Source organism: Dermacentor silvarum, chromosome 9, assembly GCF_013339745.2.
Source record: "Dermacentor silvarum isolate Dsil-2018 chromosome 9, BIME_Dsil_1.4, whole genome shotgun sequence".
NCBI classification, from domain to species: Eukaryota; Metazoa; Arthropoda; class Arachnida; order Ixodida; family Ixodidae; genus Dermacentor; species Dermacentor silvarum.
In genome coordinates this window covers 86,723,862-86,747,787 of record NC_051162.1, presented here as the reverse complement: position 1 = coordinate 86,747,787, position 23,926 = coordinate 86,723,862, and the positions used below count along the sequence as shown (strand labels likewise).

Sequence of the window (23,926 nt, the reverse complement as noted above, 5' to 3'; positions counted from 1 at the left end):
TAATGTCTACAGTGTGCTTAGGATACACCTATCGAGAAAAGAGACCGCTGTTCCACTGAAACTCGGCTGCCAAGCATGAAGAATGGAACGACCTTCAAGATCATGGCGTTCTATTGTACGTTCCTCAAAAAATATTACACACACAGACATATAAAAGGCCCGCGTGCGTGTGTCCAATTCTCGTGTACTAAGCAACTCCAATGTCACACTCCTTGACATGGCCTGCAATTCCGAACCGTGCTAGCAAACAAAAGCAAGGGGCAAGATTCGTGTTTCCTTGAACACCACAGTGCACTGCTTATTGACTGTTGTCACTTTGCGCATCTGTGAGCGGGAAAGTTCAGCCACCAAGTTGCTGTTCGGTTTGTGGGTGACATGGATAATATTGAATATTCTTTAGCACCTCACATGCTGGAGACGGGAACGCCTTCAAAGACATGTCCCGCGACAACGCAACAAAGGAGGTATTGTGACGGCCCCGGCTCTTCATCCGGAGACATTTTCGCTTTGAAGAAGGCATGCTTCATGTATGCGGTAGCTCGGGGGCGCGTGCCCCGATGCGCCCCCGAGCTACCGCATACCGCAGTTTCTGCCCTGACAAAGACAAACTTCCTTGTCGAAACGTTGGCTCCAGCGATACTCCTACTTCAGCTACTGCTCCTCACTTCAACCATTCATTTTCCTGTGAACTTCTGTCTTCTTTGTAAGCTTAGCACATTGTAATTATGTAACAGAACCTTCCTATTTAAGAAGGCCCATAAGACAAGTACCATCATTACTTATCGTCATATAGCTTTTCATTGGAACATGCAGGTTTCCAAACAGGCATTCTTATTATCATATTTCTACAGTGCATATTGGCCCTTTTATAGTTTCATGTTTCAATGGGTGTCCAGACATAACGTCAAACACGAAATAAGGATTTTCGTATTTTCTCACTCTATCTTTAGTGCAATCCGCTTAAAATATTTAGCAGACAAGGTCAGTAATTTTATAACGTAGTTTATTCTGGCAATTTAAAGGCGGCTGCCGAATTTGCTTTAAAACATTGTTGTCACTGCCATGGCGTTAATGCTACAAATCCAAATATTTTCCTACTTCATTTACGTTGCAGAATGCGTGGATCGTGATTTTGCGTAATGTTGCACAGATTACGGCTCGTAACTGCTTGGAGCAGTAAAGTGTCACTCACAAACGTTTTTCGGCTCTCGCACGATCACTACAGCACTGCGTATGGTCCGCCATTCACTTCCGCTTATGTAATGGGCTGCACTACTTACAGTAGCACGTCAACGACAGCGACAATTCCTGTTATATTGTCTTTCATGCAATGCGCGAGTTTGGAGGGTAATTGTTCTAGGAGATTGAAGCTAATGAAAATGATTTTACAAGTTTTATTCTATGAGCCATAACGCGCCATGCCTCTTAAACTTAAATAATCCCATATGTCGGCATCATCCCTCAAAAGCTCACTTCCTGATACAGGCTCCAGACGTGTCACAGGCTTGAAACAGACTGCTAGTGAAGGACGAAGGGTTTGAGCGGACATGAGTATCAACCGAGGTGGGTGCCGGTTAACGTGAGTAGGAACGAAAGCCAGTGGCCGTGAGCTTGAGCGGGCTTGTGAATCAGTGAGTGCCAGTGAGTTGGGGTAGACGGGCGTATGAGCCAGGTTTGGCCGGTGCAGGTAATTGTGAATGGAAATGACTGTGAAAGCGAGTGAGTGCTGATGCCTATCAATGGGCGCGAGTACGAAGGTAAGTAAATACTGACGAGTACGAGCGCACATCACAGTGATTGAGCAGGTAGCGTGCAAAAATATTGATAAGTATGAGTGGTTATCGACGCCTTCTACCGACCTACGCAAAATGCTCCTGGTTTCCATACTCGCAAATTCTACACAAATAATGAAATCAATTTTTTATTTTTAGTCTTCTTTAGAGGCATGTTTTGATACTGATTTATTTTTTGCTTCTTGTTGTTATATCTTACTAGTGTATTTTCATGGCCAAACTTTTTTTTTCTTAAGCGGGCGGCCCTACAGTGGTACCTTGTACTTCGTAGTTAGCAATTCTTTAAGTTCACCGTGGAACTCTAAGAGCACTCTGCATCAAAGCGCCCACAACATTCGAACACCACTATTTACAGAATACTGCGTCAATGTCCGCCTGCCACATTTGGCAAACACCTGTCAGGAATGTGGGTACCCTTTCCTTTTGTTCTCTGAAGCAGATTGGCACTTTGTTGGAACATTGGATAACTATCAGTAGGAGTTAGTGGCAGATTAGTAGCTCTCCGCACAGCGAGCAATACAGGGAAAAGATTGGTAAAGAAAAATCGAAGCGAATAGGACAGAATTTGAACGTGCGTAGTTGGCACGTTGGATAATAGCAGTAGGAGTTAGTGGCAGAATAGTAGTTCTGCGCACAGCGAGCAATACAGAGAAAAGGTTGGTAAAGAAAAAACGAAGCGAATAGGACAGAACTTGAGCGTGCGTAGTTGGAACGTTGGATAACTAGCAGTAGGAGTTCGTGGCAGAATAGTAGTGCTGCGCACAGCGAGCAATAGAGGGAAAATGTTGGTAAAGAAAAAAACTAAGCGAATAGGACAGAATTTGAGCGTGCGAACGCACAGCTAGACTGCATATTCGGGCAATGCACGCTGCTGTTAGCTCGAAAAGGGCACATGAATGAAGGAAAGTTTGTAGAAATATCAGAACGGCGGCAGTCACGAGTACGGAAGAGAATCTGCATGCCAAGCCTTCTGTGATACAGATGTAAACGCTTAGACCTGAGGGCCAGGATTTGAACTCGACCGTCTGAGTATGACAATAGGATAGCTGAAATGGCTATTCGCTGCTCTTTAATAAGGATATGATAGAGCACCTGCTGAAGCTGAAAGACCTACCTGTAATAAATGTACTTCAAGTATGCTTAGAAAACTCTCTGTACTTGAACAATGTAAAAGCGTGCACGTGAAAGAAATGGTCATACCAAATGACACACATATAAGAAGTCACTCTTATAAAAAATTTATTTCGCTGACGGTACGCCTTGCAGCTTGTGTAGCGTAATCTCACATCTTCTAATACCTTCTCAAATGGTGCAATTTTCCAGGGGGAGGTTAGCAATGCACACACATTGATGAATATATTCCACAGCATGCCTCATCGCAAACACCCTATCAGGAGCATAGTTCTCCAAATAAGAGATGGTTTCCTTCAGGCAAATACGTATTACTGGGAAAGGGCAACAGTAACCATATGAAACAAGAATAGTATTTTACCTTGGTTAACAGCGCGTGCATTACTCTAAGATTTGTAAGCAGCAGCACATGAACTCCCGACAGCCGAACCAAAGACGAAACATATGAGAAGTTTCCTAGAATACGCAATAGGAGGCATGCAAATATAGTGACTTGCGCCGTTAGACAGAACAAAATAGTGCCACTGATCACAGACATGCTCGGAACGTTGCATCCGTTGCTTGGAGTTCAATAACATTGTACTCCGGATCTATAGAGGCACTTGAACACCTGCACAAACTACACTGTAGAATATTTACTGGCATTAATCTGTGTCAACGGCTGTGATCGTGTATATGGACAGAGTGCCCTCTCTCTACTTCTGCCCCTGCCTCCAACATCCCCGAGTGTAGAGTGGCAAAGTAGACTTTCTATTCAAGTTCACTTCCTCGCCCGTTTTCGCTCACCTTTCTTTCGTCATATTATCCCCCAGTTGGTCTTTCTGAACAAGAGGCCTTCCGAGTTCTTCATCCTATTTGCATAGCGTTTGTCGCAGATGCGATAATATTTCCTTCGTAAAATGCTAAATAAAAACCCTGTTGTTCCATCTGGCATCCGATCGCCCATACACAGACCATGGGCCATCGGGACATCTTTGAGTTTCCGCCACGTAATAGGTCGTCTCTGCAGTGTCGATGTAGTTGTCATCGTTACCTAACCACCTACCATTTTCCTCAATTTGCATTCCAGGTTTTTTTTCTGCTGTAGCCTTCTACTGTTTGGTACTGCCACAGCACCTAAGATCTCGAAACTTCGTTTCCACTGTCATTGTGTCCTTTTCAATGCGCAAATTCATAATGCCACCGCTGGTTTCGTCATCAGGCTTTTTTCTCATTCTCAGCTTTCAGCATTGCGTGAAGGCGGAAAACGTTGCGTACAGCACTGGTACTAGAGATCGAAGTGACGTGCTGGTAGCATACCACAGCAGGAAGCCTGATACTCTAACCACTGGGAATCACGCAACTGTCCCACTTGGTGATTTGGGGCCCGGTTAATAACCTTCGCGCACACCCTGAGAGCTGTAGTGTCTATACGATAATTTTGGTGGTCACGAAAGGTAATACTGTAGCGGACGATGGTGACAGGGACGTTGAGGACATTGCAAAATGGTTCTCTAGAAAAATGGTGGTGCCCGCTGGAAGAGTGCTGCTGTTACTGTAAATGAGCTCAGAGCAGAAGGAACGCCTGAAGTCTAATTTTCTTTTCATGACCAGAAGAAAAAGGCACACTTTCTTTATTCACCACCTGTGCGTTTGTAATGAGGCTCAGGAATTCAGTCATGGCTGAAGGAGCGACCCATATTTTGCATGCACCGCTGCGGTTATGGAGAGAAAGTGCTACAAAGTGCTTAAGCGCAAGCTCCGAGAGCGAACAGCCGAATCGCTCGAACGCTTCACTGCCCGACCTTGTCGACAAAGCATCCACGTGTGTCGAAGTCACTGAACACTGGGCAGATAGGCTTATTTACTATGCAACATATTACACGGTCCTTTATCTTCATATTTTGTTTGCCACGGACAGATCTCCCCATGTAAACAGTGCCTTATCAAGATTGCACAGTGTACCGCACCAGCTCATCTTTAGTGCAGGATGTGATGGAATCGTGCAGCTGTAAGGCACTCTCTGTTCTACTGCTCTTCAGCCCTAGCCCAAACGTCACTTCTTTGTTGTTTATGCTTCCGAGCAATATAAACACTTGCCGAAATATAGGACCCATCAATATACATGAACACTAGCTGTATTCTTAACAGGACGTGTGTATAATACACCTTTACAACGAATGGAAAATAACGAAGCCTGTCCCATTACCCCGAACTTTCTATGCCAAGTTTATCTTATAGGCTGCTAGTGCATGTGTTGATGCAGCACGCAATGCTGATAGACAGCAGTATCAGTCGTTACTTATATAAATCCCTGCAAAGTTGTTGCTCTTAATGACGATGGAAGTGCGGGGTGCGGTTGCGCTTGTCACGGGTGGCAGCGGTTTCTTCGGCAGAGCAGTGGCTAAACATCTTCTAGATCGAGGAGCAAAGGTAAGAACATTGCTCCGCCTACTCACATTGTCCCGCAACGTCGGGAAGATCGAGGACCAAAAGTAAGAATACAAGGTACCGTATTTCTCTTTTTTCCTTAACGAACAATACCAGTTTTGGCATCGGACGTCACCTTCGATTTGTGAGCTTCCTTCGCGTGACAAAAGTGTAGCTGCTGCAGTGTGCTTGAAAACTTAGTTGAGAGCGACCTGGGCACCAACTTCAAGTTTCGTTCGTAATGACAATTTCTGGTTCCCGACAAGTCTCCCGATAGAATAGCTGTCTCAAAAGCTCCCAAGGAAAAACAATGGCAGCCAGCTATAACAAATACTGCCGCCCGACATAGCCGCCCTCGACAGCGAGAGTCTGATTTGGCCGCGAGGAGGCTTCTGAATTTTTTGTGCCAAAGAGAAGAGTAAATAAATATAAAAAAGGCTGTGCTTTGAAATCGGCTAGCGCCACGCGTTAATGTTTCTGGGCTCTTCGCGACTGCGTTCGAACTTCTGCAATAGATTGTGTTCCTACATCTGATGTCAGTCACGATTCAGGCACATAACAGAAGAAGCATCGCTCCTGGCAACACACTGAGACTGCTCATGGAGTCGCATTCAGATGGCTGCTTTTTATAATAGCATGGTGAAAAATTTCTGTAGCTTGTGCTTCGTGTGGTTTGCCCACCAGGCTTGGACACCTTCACTCGCACGGTATAATGGCACGTCATAGCCAATGACTATTTTCAACATAAATGTGGTCATAAAAGATTTCCGGCATCCCGTACTGGTCATTTAGCTTAATATGTGAGGACGGTCGTGTTGCTAGCGCTCTTTTAGTGCCTGCTGAATTGGGGGAAAAAGAAGTTAGGATATAAGTAAAGGGTCCTATGAGAGTAGATAGAGGCCCTAGAGAGAGAGAGACTAAACTTTATTGAATGTCCTTGCTGGGGTGAAGGAATGCGGGGACCGGGAGACATGCCACACCAGAGGCATCCCGCACCAGAGGCTCAGGCGGAGGCCAGACCTTGAGTCTTGGCGGAGCCGTCGGCCAGCCGGACTTTAGAACTGCAAGAAGCTGTGTACTTGAAAAAAGCTAAGAATTGTGAAATACCTGCTACTTGGCATTTATGTGGTCAATCTTGAAGTGGCGTTTAGCATTCTCAAACTATTGTCATAGTATTGACTACGTTGTGCATTCCAAGGAAGCGTTCCAAAGCACATGTTTTTCCATTCCTAGGTCGCCATTATCGACAAAGACGTCAAAGCCGGCCAGGACATTGGTTGGCAGTTAAGCCAGAAGTACGGCGATGGCATGACAGCCTTCTTCGAGTGCGACGTCACAAATGACGAGCAATTTGAGCGTACGTTATTTGTATGGTCAATATGTTGAGATGTTTTATTATTCTGCTATGCTGCCCCATGCTATTTTTTTAGGCTTCATTCGTAGTTGGGCAACAAACAATGCTTCGCACTGTCCCTTCGACCGCTATATTCGCCCATGAGCCCCAGAAAGCTGACCAACGGCGCAACGGCCTTAAGACAAAACTTTTCAAAATGCAGGCAATGACATATGCAGAAACCAATTCTGCAGCATGTTACGCCACGTGCTTTGCAAAAAAAAATCACTATGAATCTCTACATTTTATATTCGTACAATATATCTTTTGCGCGCAAAAAGGAAATTCTCTCAGTGAAGTCAAAGCGCCAATGCTAAGAAGGCAGTGACGGCTTTTTGCGTTCCTCGAACACGTTCTGTCCTATACACAATGGGTACCCTGCACTATGGTTACTGTCAAAAATGATTTTTTTTTCTCTCTCTCGGATTCGGTGCCATATTTTCTTGGGGCTATAGTGGCTAGAGTGATTAGAAGGCGACATCGATAACACCCGCCTTCGATTCAAGTTCGCCCTTGCTTCACGGTTTCTGTAGAAAAAAGGACAAATCTGCTCTAAATATTGCAATGCAACTTTAACGGCACTAAAATAATTATGTATTAGTGTGCGTAAAAATGTAATTTTTGCGCAAACAGGATTTTTATTTGTTTCCTGAGAAATCGTATTCTGTTTAGGCACGTAGAAACATCAACGCAACATAATAGTCCTGTATAGTAAAGAACCTTTCCAGCGCAATCAGGGGGTTCCTAAAACAACTATGATTATTTTGTATTTAGGCGTCCTTATTGCAGAATGCGATTGACGTGTCTGCCATTGTAATGCGTCGAGTCAGGCAGGCAAAAAGAAAACAATCTGCTATTGCGTGTATCATCCAGTAGGTTTTCAAATAAAAGCAGAAAATACAGCGCGTTGCTATTTCATCTGCAAATTCAATGTGTTCGTATTGTTGTAAGATCGTACTGTTATTTAGGTTTCACAATTTTAGGGCATTCTCATGCGTGCCCACATCACATGTATTCAGTGATAAAAGCGCAGGATGAATGCGAATACTTACATTCTCTTTAAATTATATTTGCTCCTACAGTGAAATGGGGCAGGAGTTACATCTGGCAAATAAATGCTTTAGTAGACGTATGTTAAAATTTTTATGTCCCTGCAGCAATTATGAGCAGAATAAGCAATCGCACAATAATCAAGCAATAGAATCGGTGCTCACTAAGTGCGCAGCAAAGCTAATAGTTTAGTTCCAAGTTGCACAAGGAGACAAAGTATAACAAGTGGCATAAACACAAATTGCAGAGACTCCACCACGTATGCAGGATGTACTAGGTTTGATGCTCGGTACCACCAGCAACGTATTGTTTATCTAATAGGTAACCATGTCTTCCGACCATGTGACCAAGCACCCACGTTCTCGGCTATACTTGTGGTACTTCTCTTATCGGAACAGGGCAGCACAGTGATTTCGAAGTTTCTGTGAACTCCCTTGTTCAACTTCACACGGCCTTCTTACACAGCATCTATCGCGGCTGTGGGAGGCAAACTAAGGCTGCCGCAGGGTACTTACCAGTAAAATTGAAACCTGCGTGCTCCCTAACAATGCACCTGACTGAACGCTTTGAAAATTATGCAACCGAGGATGTCCCCGCCTCAGTAGTTGGATTGCCGGGCACTAAATTGAAACATGTTTGCCACCACGTTTTCTTTAGATTTAGCACTGCAGCTGGTTGTGTGAAACCTCTTCCAAGCAGAGCGCCTTTTCAAAGAGCCGGACGCTAACCCATGGGATTGCTTGTACCTACTTGTACCGCCTTATGAATGTGCGGGCATTGACACTAAAGAAAGCGACCATAAACTCTTACTTTCTCTTCGCCTACCAGAAGCCTTCATTGAGACGATCAACAAGTTCGGCAAACTGGACATAGTCGTCAACAGCGCCGGCATTCCAGAGGTGCCAGACTGGAAGAAAGTGTTTAACATCGACGCGGTGAGTAGTGCTGGGCATTGTTATTGCGTAAGCTTGGAAAATGCGCGGTTATAAATCGTTACACCGGGAAAATATATCTACAGGCGAACCGTCAGATCACCTTGTTAAATGCATAAACCGCCATACATATTTCGAGTTCAATCAGTGTTTATTTGGTTTGTTTCAGAGTGTTTTGAACCGTGTTTACACTGTGTTCTGTGTTCAACTTTTGAGCAGCGCAGCAAATCCGCAGTAATGCTCTATTAAAACGTGTATCTTGCGATAACACTGCAATGTAATATATCCGCTTCAATTTGATGCTAGCGCCCGCCCTCTTCTGCAGTGCCTTTGACGATGTAGGTAAAAAATAAATACAAATAACTGTAACGCCAGGCAACATATACAGGGTCTCATATCACACTATGAGACACCTAATATGGGAGATGGGGGGAACATGTTCCTTGGTGCACAATAATTTAGTTTCCCACGATGGAACTTGTGTTGCTGTAGCATGTAAATGAAGGAATCAAAAAGCACACGTCCTGTACATTCTACTATAGCACTTCTATACGCAATCGCGAATTACATTTTTAAATTGCTAATAAAATTAACATTTATCTCCCAATATTCCTTATGCATTGGTGACATAATTTGCCTCCTTTATCTCACTATGAACATCAAGAAATATCTCCATGCTTCCATCCGAGCTACAGATAGACGCACGACCGGAGTAAGTCATACTGCCAGAACACAGCGTGCTGCTAGTATGCAAAGCTATACCCCAAATGATAGCATGCTCTCGGGAAATAATGTCCAGTTTCTCTGGCTCAGGCACAGATATATCTCAGGCTGCGCCTAATTGTCGCTCACAGAATCTTCCATATTTCTTATTCTTCTGGCGCTGTGCACCACAGAAAAACAGGAAGCACATGGAGCCTTTGGTCCATGGGGCCTTTGGTCTATTTTCTGCTTCCGTGTCGTTCATAGCCGAGGCAGAAATTATGAACAGCCAGAAACTAGCTCTTGTCATCACCATTTTAGGAATATTAAGTCTCAGAGCGTTATATTGAAAATTGCTCATACGTCAGCGAAGCGAAGCGTTAAAGAAATTTTTCATTTAATTTTGTGCGTGGCATTCTAGTTCTTCTTCAAAGCTGATTTTTGTAGCCGGCGTTTTAGTACAATAGAAAAAAATTCCGCCATGGTGCATTTTCTTTACTTAAAGTATTACATGGATAAAAATACTTGAATTCTGGGTTCACGTGCAAGAACAATGATCTGATTGTGAGGGACGCCTTAATTAGAGACACCGGATACAATCTCACCGCCTGGGGTTTTTTATCACGCCCTTAAATATAAATACACGAGCATTTTTGCACTTCCCCCTAATCATATATCATCCCCTTAAGTGGACACAATCTTTCAAGTGTGTATGGTTGGCCGTGTTCCCGCGACTTGTGGGTTCCATTCAATGTCAACGTCAACGGAGTGTCGATGCGATTGTGTCTGTTATTACTATAGTGGTTTAGGGTATACGCGTATTCTAAGGGGTATATGTTTAGGAGTCTCGTTGCATTGGCAAGGGTGTCTTTGTCGCTATTGAATACGTGAAACTCCTTATCGCAGAATACATTACTAATATAAGTACATGGAGACAAGCAAAAGAAAACCTACATTATTGCTTTTTACTGGCTTCTCGGTAAAAACTACACTTCTGTGAACAAAATCATTTTCCACTACTTGGCACACAATCATGTCGACGATTGCATCCTTTTTTCTATTTGGCTTCATATTGTTTTTGCTATTTCGGCAACCTCCAGATGGCTGTGTACCGAGGTACACTTCTGGGAATGAAGTTCATGGACAAAAGCTGCGGCTGGAAAGGAGGACATGTCGTTAACGTCGCCTCCATCACAGGCAAGATGGCAACAGTTGCCCAATCTAGGTCACAGCTCTCATTGTTATGTGTGCACTGCTAAAGCCCAAAGAGTTTAATACTTTGTGGTTACCCGTGTGACAGTGGACAAATTCTTGAATGAACAAGGTGTACTGCGGACGGTAGTTGTAAGTTAGGAAATTGGTCGACCAAGTTGTTTAATTCTTGTGGTCGTCGTGTTTTTCTTCTGCCACGCCACTTTTTAACGCAAAAAAATAGACGCTGCTTGGGATCGTGTGAACGATCAGGCTTTCATAACTCATATATTCTACCACCTGGTCTGATTGCGCATTGCGCGGAAGTAACGGCATTATTTGCATTGTCAGTAGACAAACGGTGATAGTAGAATTTCGGCGCTCACTGCTAGTACTCATTACGGGGCCATGCTCAGGCAGGCGCTATACTTTGAATAAACTATGTGGTTTAACGTGCCGGAAAGTACACATTAGATCATGAGGAACACCGTAGTTGAAAAACATGGAATAATTTGACCACGCAGAGCTCTTTAACGTGCACCTAAACCTAGGTACACTTGCACTTTTTCATTACGGCACCATCGTGATACGCCCGCCCCGGTCGGTAATCGAAACCTTGACATCAAGCTCAGCAGCTGAACGCCCTAGCTTCTGAGCCATAATTAGTGTAAGTTGACTGAGACGCAGTTATATCATTAGATTTGGTTCTTGGCTACAGTGATTCCCTTATTAGTAATATTAGTAGAAGTATTTCGTTCGAAAACCTATTCATGGACCATTCAAATGACGTCAATTATGTCATATGAATGTCCTTTTGACAGCTTCCACTGTGCCTCTGGAGATAGGCGTATCGAGATAACGGGCAGTTTTTCACCGTTCTTGCTCTCCTAGAATTTGGGGACCACGATGACGTCTGTAAGTCTCCCTATTGGCAACCAACGCTGGCCTGGGGGCGCTACAGCAGTGCGACTGTGGAAATGAAATACGCTGACGCCGTCCGGTAAGGTTGCCATGAAAATGATATGACATTTGACCGATAACAAAAGCTTGCTTGTATCAACGTTTGCATTAAGACCGATGCCTCTAGCCTAGCTCTGTCCGCGAACATCCATGTTTCCAGGAGCGCATGCACTACTACTTTCTAGTACCTCGTTCCCAGTCCGGTAAGGAGCTTCTGGCCGAAGAAGCTGTCGACCGTAATGCGCTTAGCATGGAATCAATATAGCCACACAACGTATTGCCAGCTTTGAAGCGATTAATGTGTGAGGCATATACTGCAGCGGAACTTCGCTTTCGCGCTTCACCAAGAACACTCAGTGCCGTCTAGCGCCTTCGCCGCGAAGCCTGTGCGTGGCCTCCGAAATGCGTGGCGCGCCAGTGCGTGAGAACGCCGAGTAACGCCTCATGCGGCAACGGGGCTCCTCTTGCACGCTTCTTTCGGGAGACCCTGCGCAACCTAGTCGCGCTGCCGAGAAGTCTACGCGTGACCTCCGAGATTAGAAGCATGGCACGCCGGTGCTTGTGACTGCTGAAAATCGTTCCCTCGCTCACCGCACATTCAGTGGCACAAACTCAGTGACCCACAAGTTGGCGAGAGGCTCATTGAGAATCAGAACACACCCAGTGCATTTGTAGCACAGCCTGCCAAAGGTTCGGGTTGCTGTCTTTGTGGAAGCCTTGCGACGTGGGTTCGATTCCACTCAGCATCGGGGAAATTTATGGGATCTTTATTGTCACTGTAGAGTGGCACATTCCCAGGGGCACCTACCTAGTTACCAAAGTTGGCGTCAAAGACTTTCGTTGCAGAGTAGCACACACCTACCGACACATATCCAATGACCCAAGTTGGCATCATAGAGGTTCATGGAAGACCAGCGCAGACAGAGTGGCACCTACTCAGTGCTCCAAGTCGGCGTCAAAGAGTTTGTTCGAGCAGTGGTACCTACACAGCCCCACATCTACTGTACATTGAGCCACGTCGGCGTAAAATAAGTTTGTTGAAGACCGGTACGGTATCTACACATTGGCCACATACTGAATGACCCAAGTTGGTCCGACTGTTGGTTTCAAACTTTCTGTTCCCTCGGACAGCCACCCGATGCTCTATTCATTCGATCACAGACTACGCAGTGCCCCAGGCAGGTGGCAAAACGGTTATGTAAAAAGATAGATAGATGCAAACATATATAGTTGGCCTCCTAAAACTGCGTGACCCAAGAATGCCAGCGCATTAAAAACGAGCATATGGCACTAGAAGAAAAAAAAAGAAGACATCCGCACTGCCCCACGAATTCCAAACAATACTTACAGTACGAGATAACATAAATGTCATTAAAATTACAACGTTATGTTTCGCTGGTGACATTGGGCTTAGTTATTTCATTGTTTTCATTGACAAAATATCATGCGTACTGGGATTTTATTGACGAGAAGAACTGTTTCTCTATTCTCGGCAGGTTTCATGTCGTGCCCACCTGTGCCTTCCTATGCCAGTGCTAAGGCTGCTGTTATCAGCTTCACAAGGTCTTTCGGGGTGAGCCAAACGTCTTGACAACATCTCTACTCAGCAGGCTATTTCTGTTTGTGGTACCAGCGCTCATATCTCCCAATCGGGAACATTGTGTGTGTGTGTGTGTGTGTGTGTGTGTGTGTGTGTGTGTGTGTGTGTGTGTGTGTGTGTGTGTGTGTGCGTGTGCGTGTGCGTGCGCGTGCGTGCGTGCGTGCGTGCGTGCAGTTCAGGAAGCAAACAGAAAGTAAGGGGAATTAAAAGCTAATATATGCATAATTGTTCCGACACTCCACGTTTGTACAATTAAAATATACAAAACGAGCAAGAAGTATCATGTGCAACAGACGCCAGCGTACTATCACACTAAACTCCAACGAGAACAATTCCGCATCAATTTCTATAGGTTCTCCCGTTTTGAAGCTCACCGGCGCTTGTAACACCTGGGTTAATTCAGATTTCAATATGGGCACGTTGGATTCCTCCATGCTTAATATTTTGCCACAGAGCGATTGCACATCGCACTTCTATGCAATTTTGCGTAACAGGCGTTATAATAAATTACTTCCTGTTCGCATTTGAATTTGTGCTGGTTGTACATGTCCTTGCCATTGATTAAAGCTTTTTCATATGTGAGTAATTATTATGCGGAAACAAGTGTTCTGAAGAAAACTAACCCGCGATCTTTATTTTAGAGTGATCAGCACTTCAAGAGAACGGGCGTCAGTGTGAACTGCATCTGTCCGGATGCCATGGAGACTCCACTTCTGAAAGGACTGCTGGATTCATGCGTACAAGGCGGCCCTGAGGCCATGGCTGTTGCTGATTATTTCAAGCAGAGCATACTCGAGTACGCGCTATGTATCATTCTTTCAGTTAATAACACAACCGGCGTGGTTGCTCAGTGGCTATGGTGTTGGGCTGCTGAGCAGGAGGTCGCGGGATCAAATCCCGGCCACGGCGGCCGCATTTCCATGGGGGCGACATGCGAAAACACCCGCGTACTTAGATTTAGGTGCACTTTAATGAACCCCAGGTGGTCCAAGTTTCCGGAGTCCCCGACTATGGCGTGCCTCATAATCAGATCATGGTTTTGGCACGTGAAACCCCATAATTTAATTTTTTTCAGTTAATAATAATTGGATTCTGAGCTATGAAGAAGAGAAATACAAAAAATTTAGCTTTTGCGCAGTAGACTCACTATTTTATCGCATGAGTAGAACCAATAAAAAATTGAAAATAACATGAATAGCTCCCCTTATAACACATAGCCACAATAGCCTTTAACTAGCCTATAACAATATATATATATATGTATATATATACATATAACTACTTCTTCTTTCTGGGGTTTTACGTGCCAAAACCAGTTCTGATTATGAGGCACGCCGTAGTGGAGGGCTCCGGATTAATTTTGACCACCTGGGGTTCTTTAACGTGCACTACAACGCAAGCACACGGGCGTTTTTGCATTTCGCCTCCATCGAAATGCGGCCGCCGCGGCCGGGATTCGATCCCGCGATCTCGTGCTCAGCAGCACAACGCCTTAGCTGACTGAGCCACCCCGGCGGGTATATATATAACTAGCCTATAACAATAGCCTATAACACAATATCACAATAGCCTTTGAAGCTAATGCCACAAGAAGTGTAATGGGGATAATTCAATGTTATTGAGAATGTTATTGCTCTTATGTGAAAGTTAAGCACGTAAGAAACGCTGCAACCCGTTTATCAAAGCACTTGCATGGAAATGGTGATGACTGGAAAAAATTATACGGAACTGGTATATAAAGAGTTCTGTCACCAGAACTTCCACACTTCACAACAGTATGAGAAATGCAGTGAAGTCTGTTAACAGGTGCCTGTAGTGTTGAGTCTTCCAGCTTTCTCTTGGACCGTTTACTGCCGTTCATATTTCACCTAATATTCCTGCATGTGCGCTAGTATGTACAGCGTAGTGCACTGCTGCAAAGACCACCGAATCGGTCGAAATAACAATTGTTACGGTTGGAAAACAGCATAAACAACCTCTTTTATTTATTTCTGCGCACATCTGTCTCACTAACTTGTCAGGTACTACAGCTAGTTAGGAGACGCTATAGAATAATTCTAACATTTAGACTGTCTTTATTAACAGACATGTTATTACACTTCAAAATTCAGTTCAATTCACTTTTTTATTTTTCTTATTTCGATTTATTTACCCTTTCACTTTACCAATTCTACAAAACAAGACTGTTAAGCAGTCCAAAGACATGCAGCCGCCCTTAAGCGTTAACCTGCGGTAGCCACAGGGTTTCTTAAAATATCAAACAAACGTTTACATGAGCGAAAAGAACCTTTAAAACTTCTTTACATATGTATTCCTGCACCTTGGCCGCGCAAACCAAAGGGGCAATCTCGAATAATATTATTTCGGAAGTTAAAAAAAATAAAGCTGATTTTAAGCTTCGTGTATGGTATTGATGGCAACAGCTTAACCACGATATACTTCGTGCGTTTGCCCTCCTGGCGAGACCAGCAAGTCAGGCAAACACCAAACCACGTTGTTCTCTCACAATCCGCCTTCAGAGCATCGGGAGCCCTATGAAATTAGAACCGGAGATGAACCTTACCAAAATATCAAATAACTATATACGGCGATACTAAATAGAAAAGCTAATTCCTTTTAGACTAATAAAGTACTCGTTGCAAACGCTATTTTCGTTATCGTTATATTAAGGTAGCGCGTTGATAACTAGAAGAAAAAAATTAGGTCTGAACTTTTTTTGTTTTATTTCCCACCGCAACCTCAGTATCACATTGATTTAGCCGAAACCCCCCGGGTACACCAGCCTGACGTCAATTATTTTAATTTATTTTCTTGTATTTCGCCCATTGTCACGTGGTAGATGATCGCCAATGTTGCTAAATTCACTCTTTGCCGTCTTTACAATACTATAGAATCCATCTTTGAAGATTGAAAGTTAACTATGCCCTAACATACGCGCTCAAAATTCATGACGTCACGGTGAGTTGGTGCCGCAACTAAAAGGGAGTGTGTCTCCTCCTCTTTCGCACTTGCATCTCTTCTGGCTTATAAAGACAGATTTCACGATTATAGAGAATTTCTGTTGTCGTTGCAGAATGGTGCTTTATAGCACATGTAAACGTCCTTTTTTCGTTTAGTGTCACCATAAAGCCGTCTCGCGTTCAGCGTTTTTATAAGGTGCTTCACAATGAGACTCAACGGCACATGTGTTGACGCACCTATTTTTTTTTACTTGTTTAAACATAAGCTTTGAAAATTCCTGCAAAAAACTCGTTGCCTTGACAGCGCATGATTTTTTTATCGAATGTCTTTGCAGCCCAGAGAAAACTGCCCTCGGAGTCATCAAGCTCATCGAAGAACGCGTCAACGGGGCTGCTTTATTAGCTCTTCGTACTGGCACGCTCGTGTACCAAAAGTTTGAAATGTAGAAAAAAAGATTGCAACTGGCTGCCTGGAACTGGTTCTAAGTAAAGAGGACAAGATGTGCGTACGAGTGCAGCGGCCGACCGAGGCGTAAACGCTTTAAAGTGCGTGCTGGGATTCAAAATAAAGCACAATGTTTAGCTTATAATTAATGGCTGGAACGAGAAATAAAAACACTATTGGGTTCACTGCGTCTGCGCGTGAGCGATCAGAAACTAAAAGTCATACACGAATGTGGTCGTTAACAATTGCAATTCGTTGACTTCTTGTTTATATTTGTACGCGTTATATCTTTGCAAGATAAATAATTACCTTGTCATTACTTTATTACTACCTGTAGAAAGCGCCTCTCCCTACAATGTTCTGATAGCAATTATCGCTTTTCTCACAAGTTCTACACATCACCCAATACATGCGTTGATAATTTTACTTAAAACAAGTAGTACCCGACGCTATACGTCATCGGAGGTGGCGACGACATCGGGCTGAAGACCAGACAAGGCCGTGACTCTGCTTGAGGTGCGACACCTGTCGTGCAACGTCGGACGAAGAAAGCAGAGAAAAATAAGATCTTCTGTTTGACAATAACCGTCATCTTTCTTGCTTCTGTTTCCTTTCTTTAAAACTCTGCTCTCGCTGCTTTCCTGGGAAGAATGCTATGTCACGCTGATAACGCTCACGCGATTCGTGACCTGGAAATGCCGGGTTTACAGCGTTATAAACCTTTTCGCTGTTTACAAACATGCGCCCTGGACGGCTTCCGGTTTGGCTCAATGACGTAGTCCGCTAAATATATTGAGCAAGAAAGACAATGGCGGTGATATAGATTAGCAGGGCCACGATTTTGTAGCGATGCCTTCCGCTCGATTATATGCCACTCTTATCATCTACCGTTCACAGCCGGCTGATCCCTTTGATAACGCGGGCTGTAAAACGCTCTGACCACTAACAAAGTGTGAAAAGTGCGAGAACGAATGTCATCTGAGAAGGAATCGCTACAAAATCGCGGCCCAGGAGTGCGCTTTGTGATCCGGAACAGTAGGCTGATAAGGCACATGACCGGAAGTTTCTTGGGAGCGCACTATCGCTGCTGTTATCGCGCGAGCGAAATCGTCGATATAAAAACACATGCAATACAGATTACAATTATTATTTGGGGACGCAATAAACCCCAAGCTTTTTGGAGTGCACACCTGACTTCCGTTGGAAAACAAACTTGGCACCTGACATAAGCAAGTCCGAGCTGTGGTGCTTCTTTACTGACTTCGCGCTTCCTGTAGTGCAAGAAAGCGTTTTTCTTTCTAATTCACAATTCATTATTTTCTCATGAAACAACGAAGTTGCATTGGTTGCAGAGGTTGCAGAACTTTTCATTTTGGAACCTTTACAACAAGAAAATATGGTTACGTTAACACAGCACTGAAGTTATTGTGTTCTCAAATGCACATAGAAACCGGCCACGAATTATTCCACGTAGAATTTACAAAGCAAGCAGGTGTAAAATAACCTCCTTAGTACGAATACCTTTGTAAAACGCCCCTACGCTGACCCCATCTTGGAGTCCACGATTCCGGCGACGGAGTTGAACAAGCGTTAAACAGGTGGCGCTAGCTGTCTGTTATTTCCTGACTTCTACCGAATGTAGGCTTTATCGGAAGCTGCAGTGGTAGCTCCGTTATTTCTTCTGACACCGAGCATCGCCACTAGTAAACAGCAATTACGAGTGTTAGTTTAACCCAGTTATGTTATGTTATGTATTGTTTCTTTGTTATACATCACTGGCGTGTTTCCCTGTAGAGTGCGCACGTGTGTGCCCGCTTATGCTGCATTGCAGCACATCACTGCAGTGAAGCACCTTTGTTGAGGACTATTCTGCAGGCAAAACAGGAAATTCACGCGCATGACAAACAGAACACTCTATGAAGATAATCGGAGCTGAAATATCTTCAGGGCACGGCGCTTATTGAGATGTTAAAATCTATGCGCAGGTAGATTTTTATGCTCCTTTAATCAATCAATATGACCTTCATTATTTATCTTTTTTTAAGTTGGCGTGGCATATAAATAATTAGCCACGGTTAAGGTCAGAAAATACGTAACTGTCATTAATTTTCAATGAATGTTAAACTGTTGCATTCAATGTTATTTCGGTTGCTGCCTCCTAGATTTGCCTGAAACTCGTGAGGTGATGTATCCTCAGCGCATTACTCTCCAAATTATTTCAGCAGCTCAGAGAAACGATGACGATTGGCGTGCGTCTGCTCCAGTACTTTTACGTTCAATGCTTATGTGCATTCATTGAAGCTCTAGATGCAACGTATTTATAAGTGACAAACCGTATTCGCACATCTCACCGAGAATCGGGTTTAAGTGGCCATCCACTAAAGGCACCCCTAATCGCCATGGAAAGGTCTACGTCTAGTCAAAGATAATATGGACCAAAGTTCCACTAACCATGAAAATGTTATCGCGCTTGTGCTTGGGCCGTGCTCTGAAGATACCATGGAACTGCCACAAGCTTTAAAGGCGATTAGCATTATTGCGGGACTTCATGCTCTTTTCTGGGGCTGTCAGTCAGTCGGTTTGTCTGTGTCATTGTCTAACTTTTTTCCCACCAACTTGGGTTACTGAGTAGCCCATGCTGCAATGGTTATAGCATCCGACTGGTATAATGAGAACAACGCCTGCTAGACCAATCCTCAGATGAACTTGGCTAATGGGTATTTAGCATTGCGGGGATGCCACTCATCAATTAACCCATTTCACGCCATTTGTGTCTCGGGGTGTGTGCCACTGCTTATGTGCCGCTCTTCCACAAACCCCGTTTACCCCATCTTAGATCAGTGCGCACGTAAAACTAGGTAGGTGCATCACTTCAATGAACCTCTTTGATGCGCGTTTGGGTAACTAGGTATGTGCAACTGGTTACGCACCTCTATTCAATGAACCGCTTTTAACGCCAAATTGTGTTAATTGGTGTGTAGCAGTGGGTATATGACATTCAATACACCTCATTCACCACAACTTGCAGCACTGGGAATGTAAAGGTAGGTATGTTCCACACTGAACTGGACCTCTTTGGTGTCAGTTTGGTTGATTGGTATGTTCAACAAGGTGTGTGCAACTGGGCATGCTCCGCTCTTGCATCAACTTCTTCACGCCAACTTGGGTCCCTGGGTAGGCGCCACAAGTTATATGCTGCTCTTCAATGAACCTGTTCAACGCCAACTTGAGTACCCGGCTGTGTGTCACTGGGTATGCGCCAGTCTTCTATGAACCTCTTTGACGCCAACTTAGGTAACGGGGTAGGTGTTACTATACGTATGTGCCCCGGCGTGTGTGCCACTTTTGCATGGCAAAAAAAAAGATATTTAAATTTCTCCAGTGGTGGACGGAGCCAAACCCACGTCATGAATATTCGGGCACTCTTGATTAAGCAAAACTAATTTTATTATGTTGAAAACATTACAGAAAAAATCGATATGATATGTCGAAAATCTTTCATACAACGACCACACAGGTTCGTAGTTTTTAGAACACTCCGTTCTAAAAGTGAATCAAACATACGAGTTGAAATTGCTGTCTTGGATTTCTTTGAATTGAATCTGAATCTTTTGAATCTTTTGAATTCAATCTTGAATTTCACTATAGTAGTAATGTGCCTTACAAATTAAGGCACGACCATTACAGAATTCGACTTGTGAAGACCAACTATGAAACCCAAACTCCCAGTCTTCTCAACAGAGATACAGAGGCCATAGAAATTATTCAGAAATGTGTGTCACTGAACTCTAAAAAACGAATGTTGAAGCTTACCTCATTTCCTGTCCTAATGATTAATAGGTTGTGTACGCAAAAATTTTCATGTTCCTGAGGTTTCATAATTTGCATGAATTTTCCTTTATGATTTCAGAAGTATACGCACTTGTTCTGTTGCTGACTTTGCATAAAGTTGCGTTCTGTATGTAACGATTGTGCATGATGTTCTTTTTTCGGTTGCTGCATGCTCTGAGCATGTGCATTCGGGTGCTGGGGTTGCGTCAGGCAGAGAACATCTGCCTTTTGCCCTTCCATCCGAGACTTTTGTCTGAAATAAAGAACTGAATTGAACTGAAGATATATTCACACACGTGCCACGCGGGGACATCGTTGGGGCTACGCTAGGTACCGCAGCGGGTCCAGAGGGAAATTCGAAGGAGCATTCCGGCTTCATACACGCCTCATACATAACACGTTTCGGCGATCTTTACGGTGCGTCGGTACATTGCTTAAATGCAAATTGCAGTAACGTCGATTTTCATCGTCATATGGCTTCTGCCGGATTTTGCATGTCGTCACCACGAGCGCGTTTAGGTCTTAGGGTTTCGGGTGTCTTGCAACATTTACTGCACAAAGTACAAAAGCGTAGTACACCAGCCTACTAGGCCTATAATACAACTTTAATAACTATCATATTAGCACCAGCTTCGAGGTATGCCCCTTACTGATGTGCCGCAATGTTCAGTAATGTTGCGAAAGTGTTGACAAAAGCGCCTGTTGTACTACTGGTTAGAAGGTTAATAACAAATTTTATTGTTAAATTTGTTCCCCGCGCCGCACGTCTTCTGATCTCAAATCTATGTTAATAGTAAATTCCAATACGATGTTTCGGTATTGCTCATCAGTATAAAAAATACCGCAACATTCGTCGTATACCGGGTGTTCAAAACTAAGCTTTATAGTATTTTTTTAATTTAGGCACTCGGAAGCAGGCGATGACCACCTGTACAAATAAGTTATTTGATCAGGGGGACACAAAGTGAGAGTATAATTATCGCTGTCAGCAGCGTAATCAACTAAAATTGAATAATTAACTTCTTATTGACTGCAGTGAGTGTGGACGTTTGTATTCAAAAGTCGTGTTTCTACTCAGTTTCACTTGGAAGAATTCTTCTAGCATGTCCTGTGCTCTGAGATATCCCACTCCAAATTTTAATTCTTGATCGCATGATTACGCATGCGAGAGAGTGAGGATCGGCGCAAAGCGCCTCCTTGATGTGACGCGGCTCTTGCGTGCGGTGTTTAGTCTGACAACAGTACGGAGGCATAGGCAAAGATGATAACTGTTCCCCTTGTTCATAGTCGACATTTTGGCCGGAGACGTTGAGAAAGGTCGGTCTCCGGCTAAAACGTCGACAATAATCAGATGTTTTTCAATAAGTGCATCAACGTTTCCATCATATAAACACTATATATATATATATATATATATATATATATATACAATAAGAGAGCGAGAGGCATATTAGGACATGATTCATGAATATCCGGCCCCCAGGTTTCCTCTCTGCTCGTTCATGTATACACATATAAAGATCTGGAATCTCAACAATAATTTGGCATGGTGAGTGGTGCTTCTCAAACATTATCTCTATTTTAGTGCTCCGCACAGTGGCACGTGTCCTGGTTTATACCGACTAAATTGTGTGAATAAATTAGCAGCTTCTCAATGAAACGTAGCCACAAAGATACGTTGCCAGACGCGCGTGCACCGCAGTTGATTCGGAAATAACGAAAACAGAGAAGCTTCAGTGCGCCTTCGGAACGAAACCCGACTAATTCGTAAATATACTTATATATGGCGCATTATAGGGCATAACAGAGAAACATTTCTTCCTTGGTGAACCTTCAATAAACAAATGGCAGTCACATACCAAGTCAAGTTGACAAAGCAGAGTTGTTTCAGAGCGGGTACAAGTTCCTTGCTCGCATTCTATAGACCTAGGAACCCGTTCGAGCTCCGAAACAACTCTGTCTGGTCACCTTTACATGGTCGGGGACTGAAACTTCTTACGAATTAAGTCTGCATTCTTTTTCTAATTTAATCTTCTGTGTTTACCATTGTTTACCGAAATGTTGCTCTCTGATGTGTGGTTCTATAGGAGATATCACTCTGAGTCTTGCGACTTTGAGACCTCCTACTGTATTTATATGTCATATGCAATGTATTACATGTACTTCCATAATAAAAATCTTGAAACTCACGATGTCGCTAAATTAGGAAAGTTATCGGTGAGTTATCTGTATACTTCATCTGGTAAGCTTTGCATACGATTCTAACAGCAGGGTTGATGTCCGGCTTAATATATTTCGAAGCAAATTCTGCTACTTCAAACATCTTTCCTATACATGAGACACGAAATTTCACGAATGAAGGTTTGAGATGTATTGTGATAGTGAAATTATGAGGAGGTTTTATACAGTGATTATTAATTGCCCATATGTATATTAACAACCCGGAATTGTAAATACCCGCAATCTGGGCGTATGACGTGGTTGGTAGAGGAAACTCGCCGCCAATCAACACAGAACAAGAGGTCGCACAGCATTGTGATATTAAGCTGCGTTTCGTGAGAAATTCCCGCATCGTTTCGCAACCATAAATACCAGCGAACTCCTCGGTTCTATCTAAGGGTTCTGGAAACATACATGGTTCGGCTAGCAAGTTTCCTTCTCATCTTGAAATCAAGAAAAAAAAGTCGCAGAGACGCATTACCTGTTGACCATAAGTTGGGGCGGATGCATACATGTGATCCGACCGTGGGGATGCATTATGTGCAGAATCGGAACTTATTCTTCAAATTCATTCGAGTATCTAAAGTTGTTTTTAATGCTGAATAATTTACAAAATATTTTAGGTTCACGGTGGTACGCATAAAAATTGGAATAAATATAGCAGCGCATTTTATGGTGCATAATGGAATTGGATGGTAGATAGTTGTAGCTAATTGTGTACGTAACATTAACAGTCGTAAATTGCTCACATGTATTTTATTGAGACATTACATGAAATTTTCGGGAAGCGTATTGCAGGAATTTACCCCTCTTTTGCCATAATTCGCTGTTTCTTTTTTTTAACGCGGTAGCGCTAATGGCTCAGTGTCGCAAAAAATCCGGCGTCGGCGTCGGTGTTGGCCTCCGTGGTGGAGAAAATCATATCGAACCACCCCGACTGCGCAGGCCCTCCGCGTGGCGCAAGGTGTTAGTGAACAAAAATTGAATTTCTCACAGTGAAATCCGTCAGAGAAATAGTAAAGTATGACTTAACCACAATCTACAGACATGGTGGCGCCGGATTGTAATTGAAATGTACGAGAAAACATAATTTTGTGACGAGGAAACTCAGACACAAACCCCTTTTCCAACATTTCCACCATACCAACAGCTGCGCGCTCAGGTATGTTACTTGCGAAAATCATATCCATATGGCGCTCGTATCCTTGACAGGTCAAATTGGGACTTTGCCTGTCTAATGCGTATTGGAGACGCGCGCACGTCGGAGCAATAGCAAACATTTAACAAAATAATGAAAATGTCCTAGGGC

The 23,926-nt window shown here is 43.6% G+C and overlaps 1 protein-coding gene across 1 annotated transcript; it reads left to right on the top strand.

The window, feature by feature from the left end:
- Positions 1–6,458: 6,458 nt before the first annotated feature.
- LOC119463712 (15-hydroxyprostaglandin dehydrogenase [NAD(+)]-like) lies at positions 6,459–16,749 on the top strand. Its single transcript, XM_037724538.2, has 6 exons — positions 6,459–6,690; positions 8,605–8,711; positions 10,511–10,607; positions 13,058–13,134; positions 13,803–13,957; positions 16,457–16,749. The coding sequence occupies exons 1-6, from the start codon at positions 6,642–6,644 to the stop codon at positions 16,566–16,568; spliced, it is 597 nt and encodes a 198-aa protein (XP_037580466.2). The 5' UTR covers positions 6,459–6,641; the 3' UTR covers positions 16,569–16,749.
- Positions 16,750–23,926: the final 7,177 nt, after the last annotated feature.

What these genes read in the sequence shown, in the direction of transcription:
- LOC119463712 (XM_037724538.2), top strand. Translation starts at nt 6,642, where the DNA reads ATGACAGCCTTCTTCGAGTGCGACGTCACAAATGACGAGCAATTTGAG. An exon ending in GCTTCACAAGGTCTTTCGGG is followed by an intron (nt 13,135 to 13,802) that starts GTGAGCCAAACG and finishes TCTTTATTTTAG; the next exon opens with AGTGATCAGCACTTCAAGAG. An exon ending in TTCAAGCAGAGCATACTCGA is followed by an intron (nt 13,958 to 16,456) that starts GTACGCGCTATG and finishes ATGTCTTTGCAG; the next exon opens with CCCAGAGAAAACTGCCCTCG.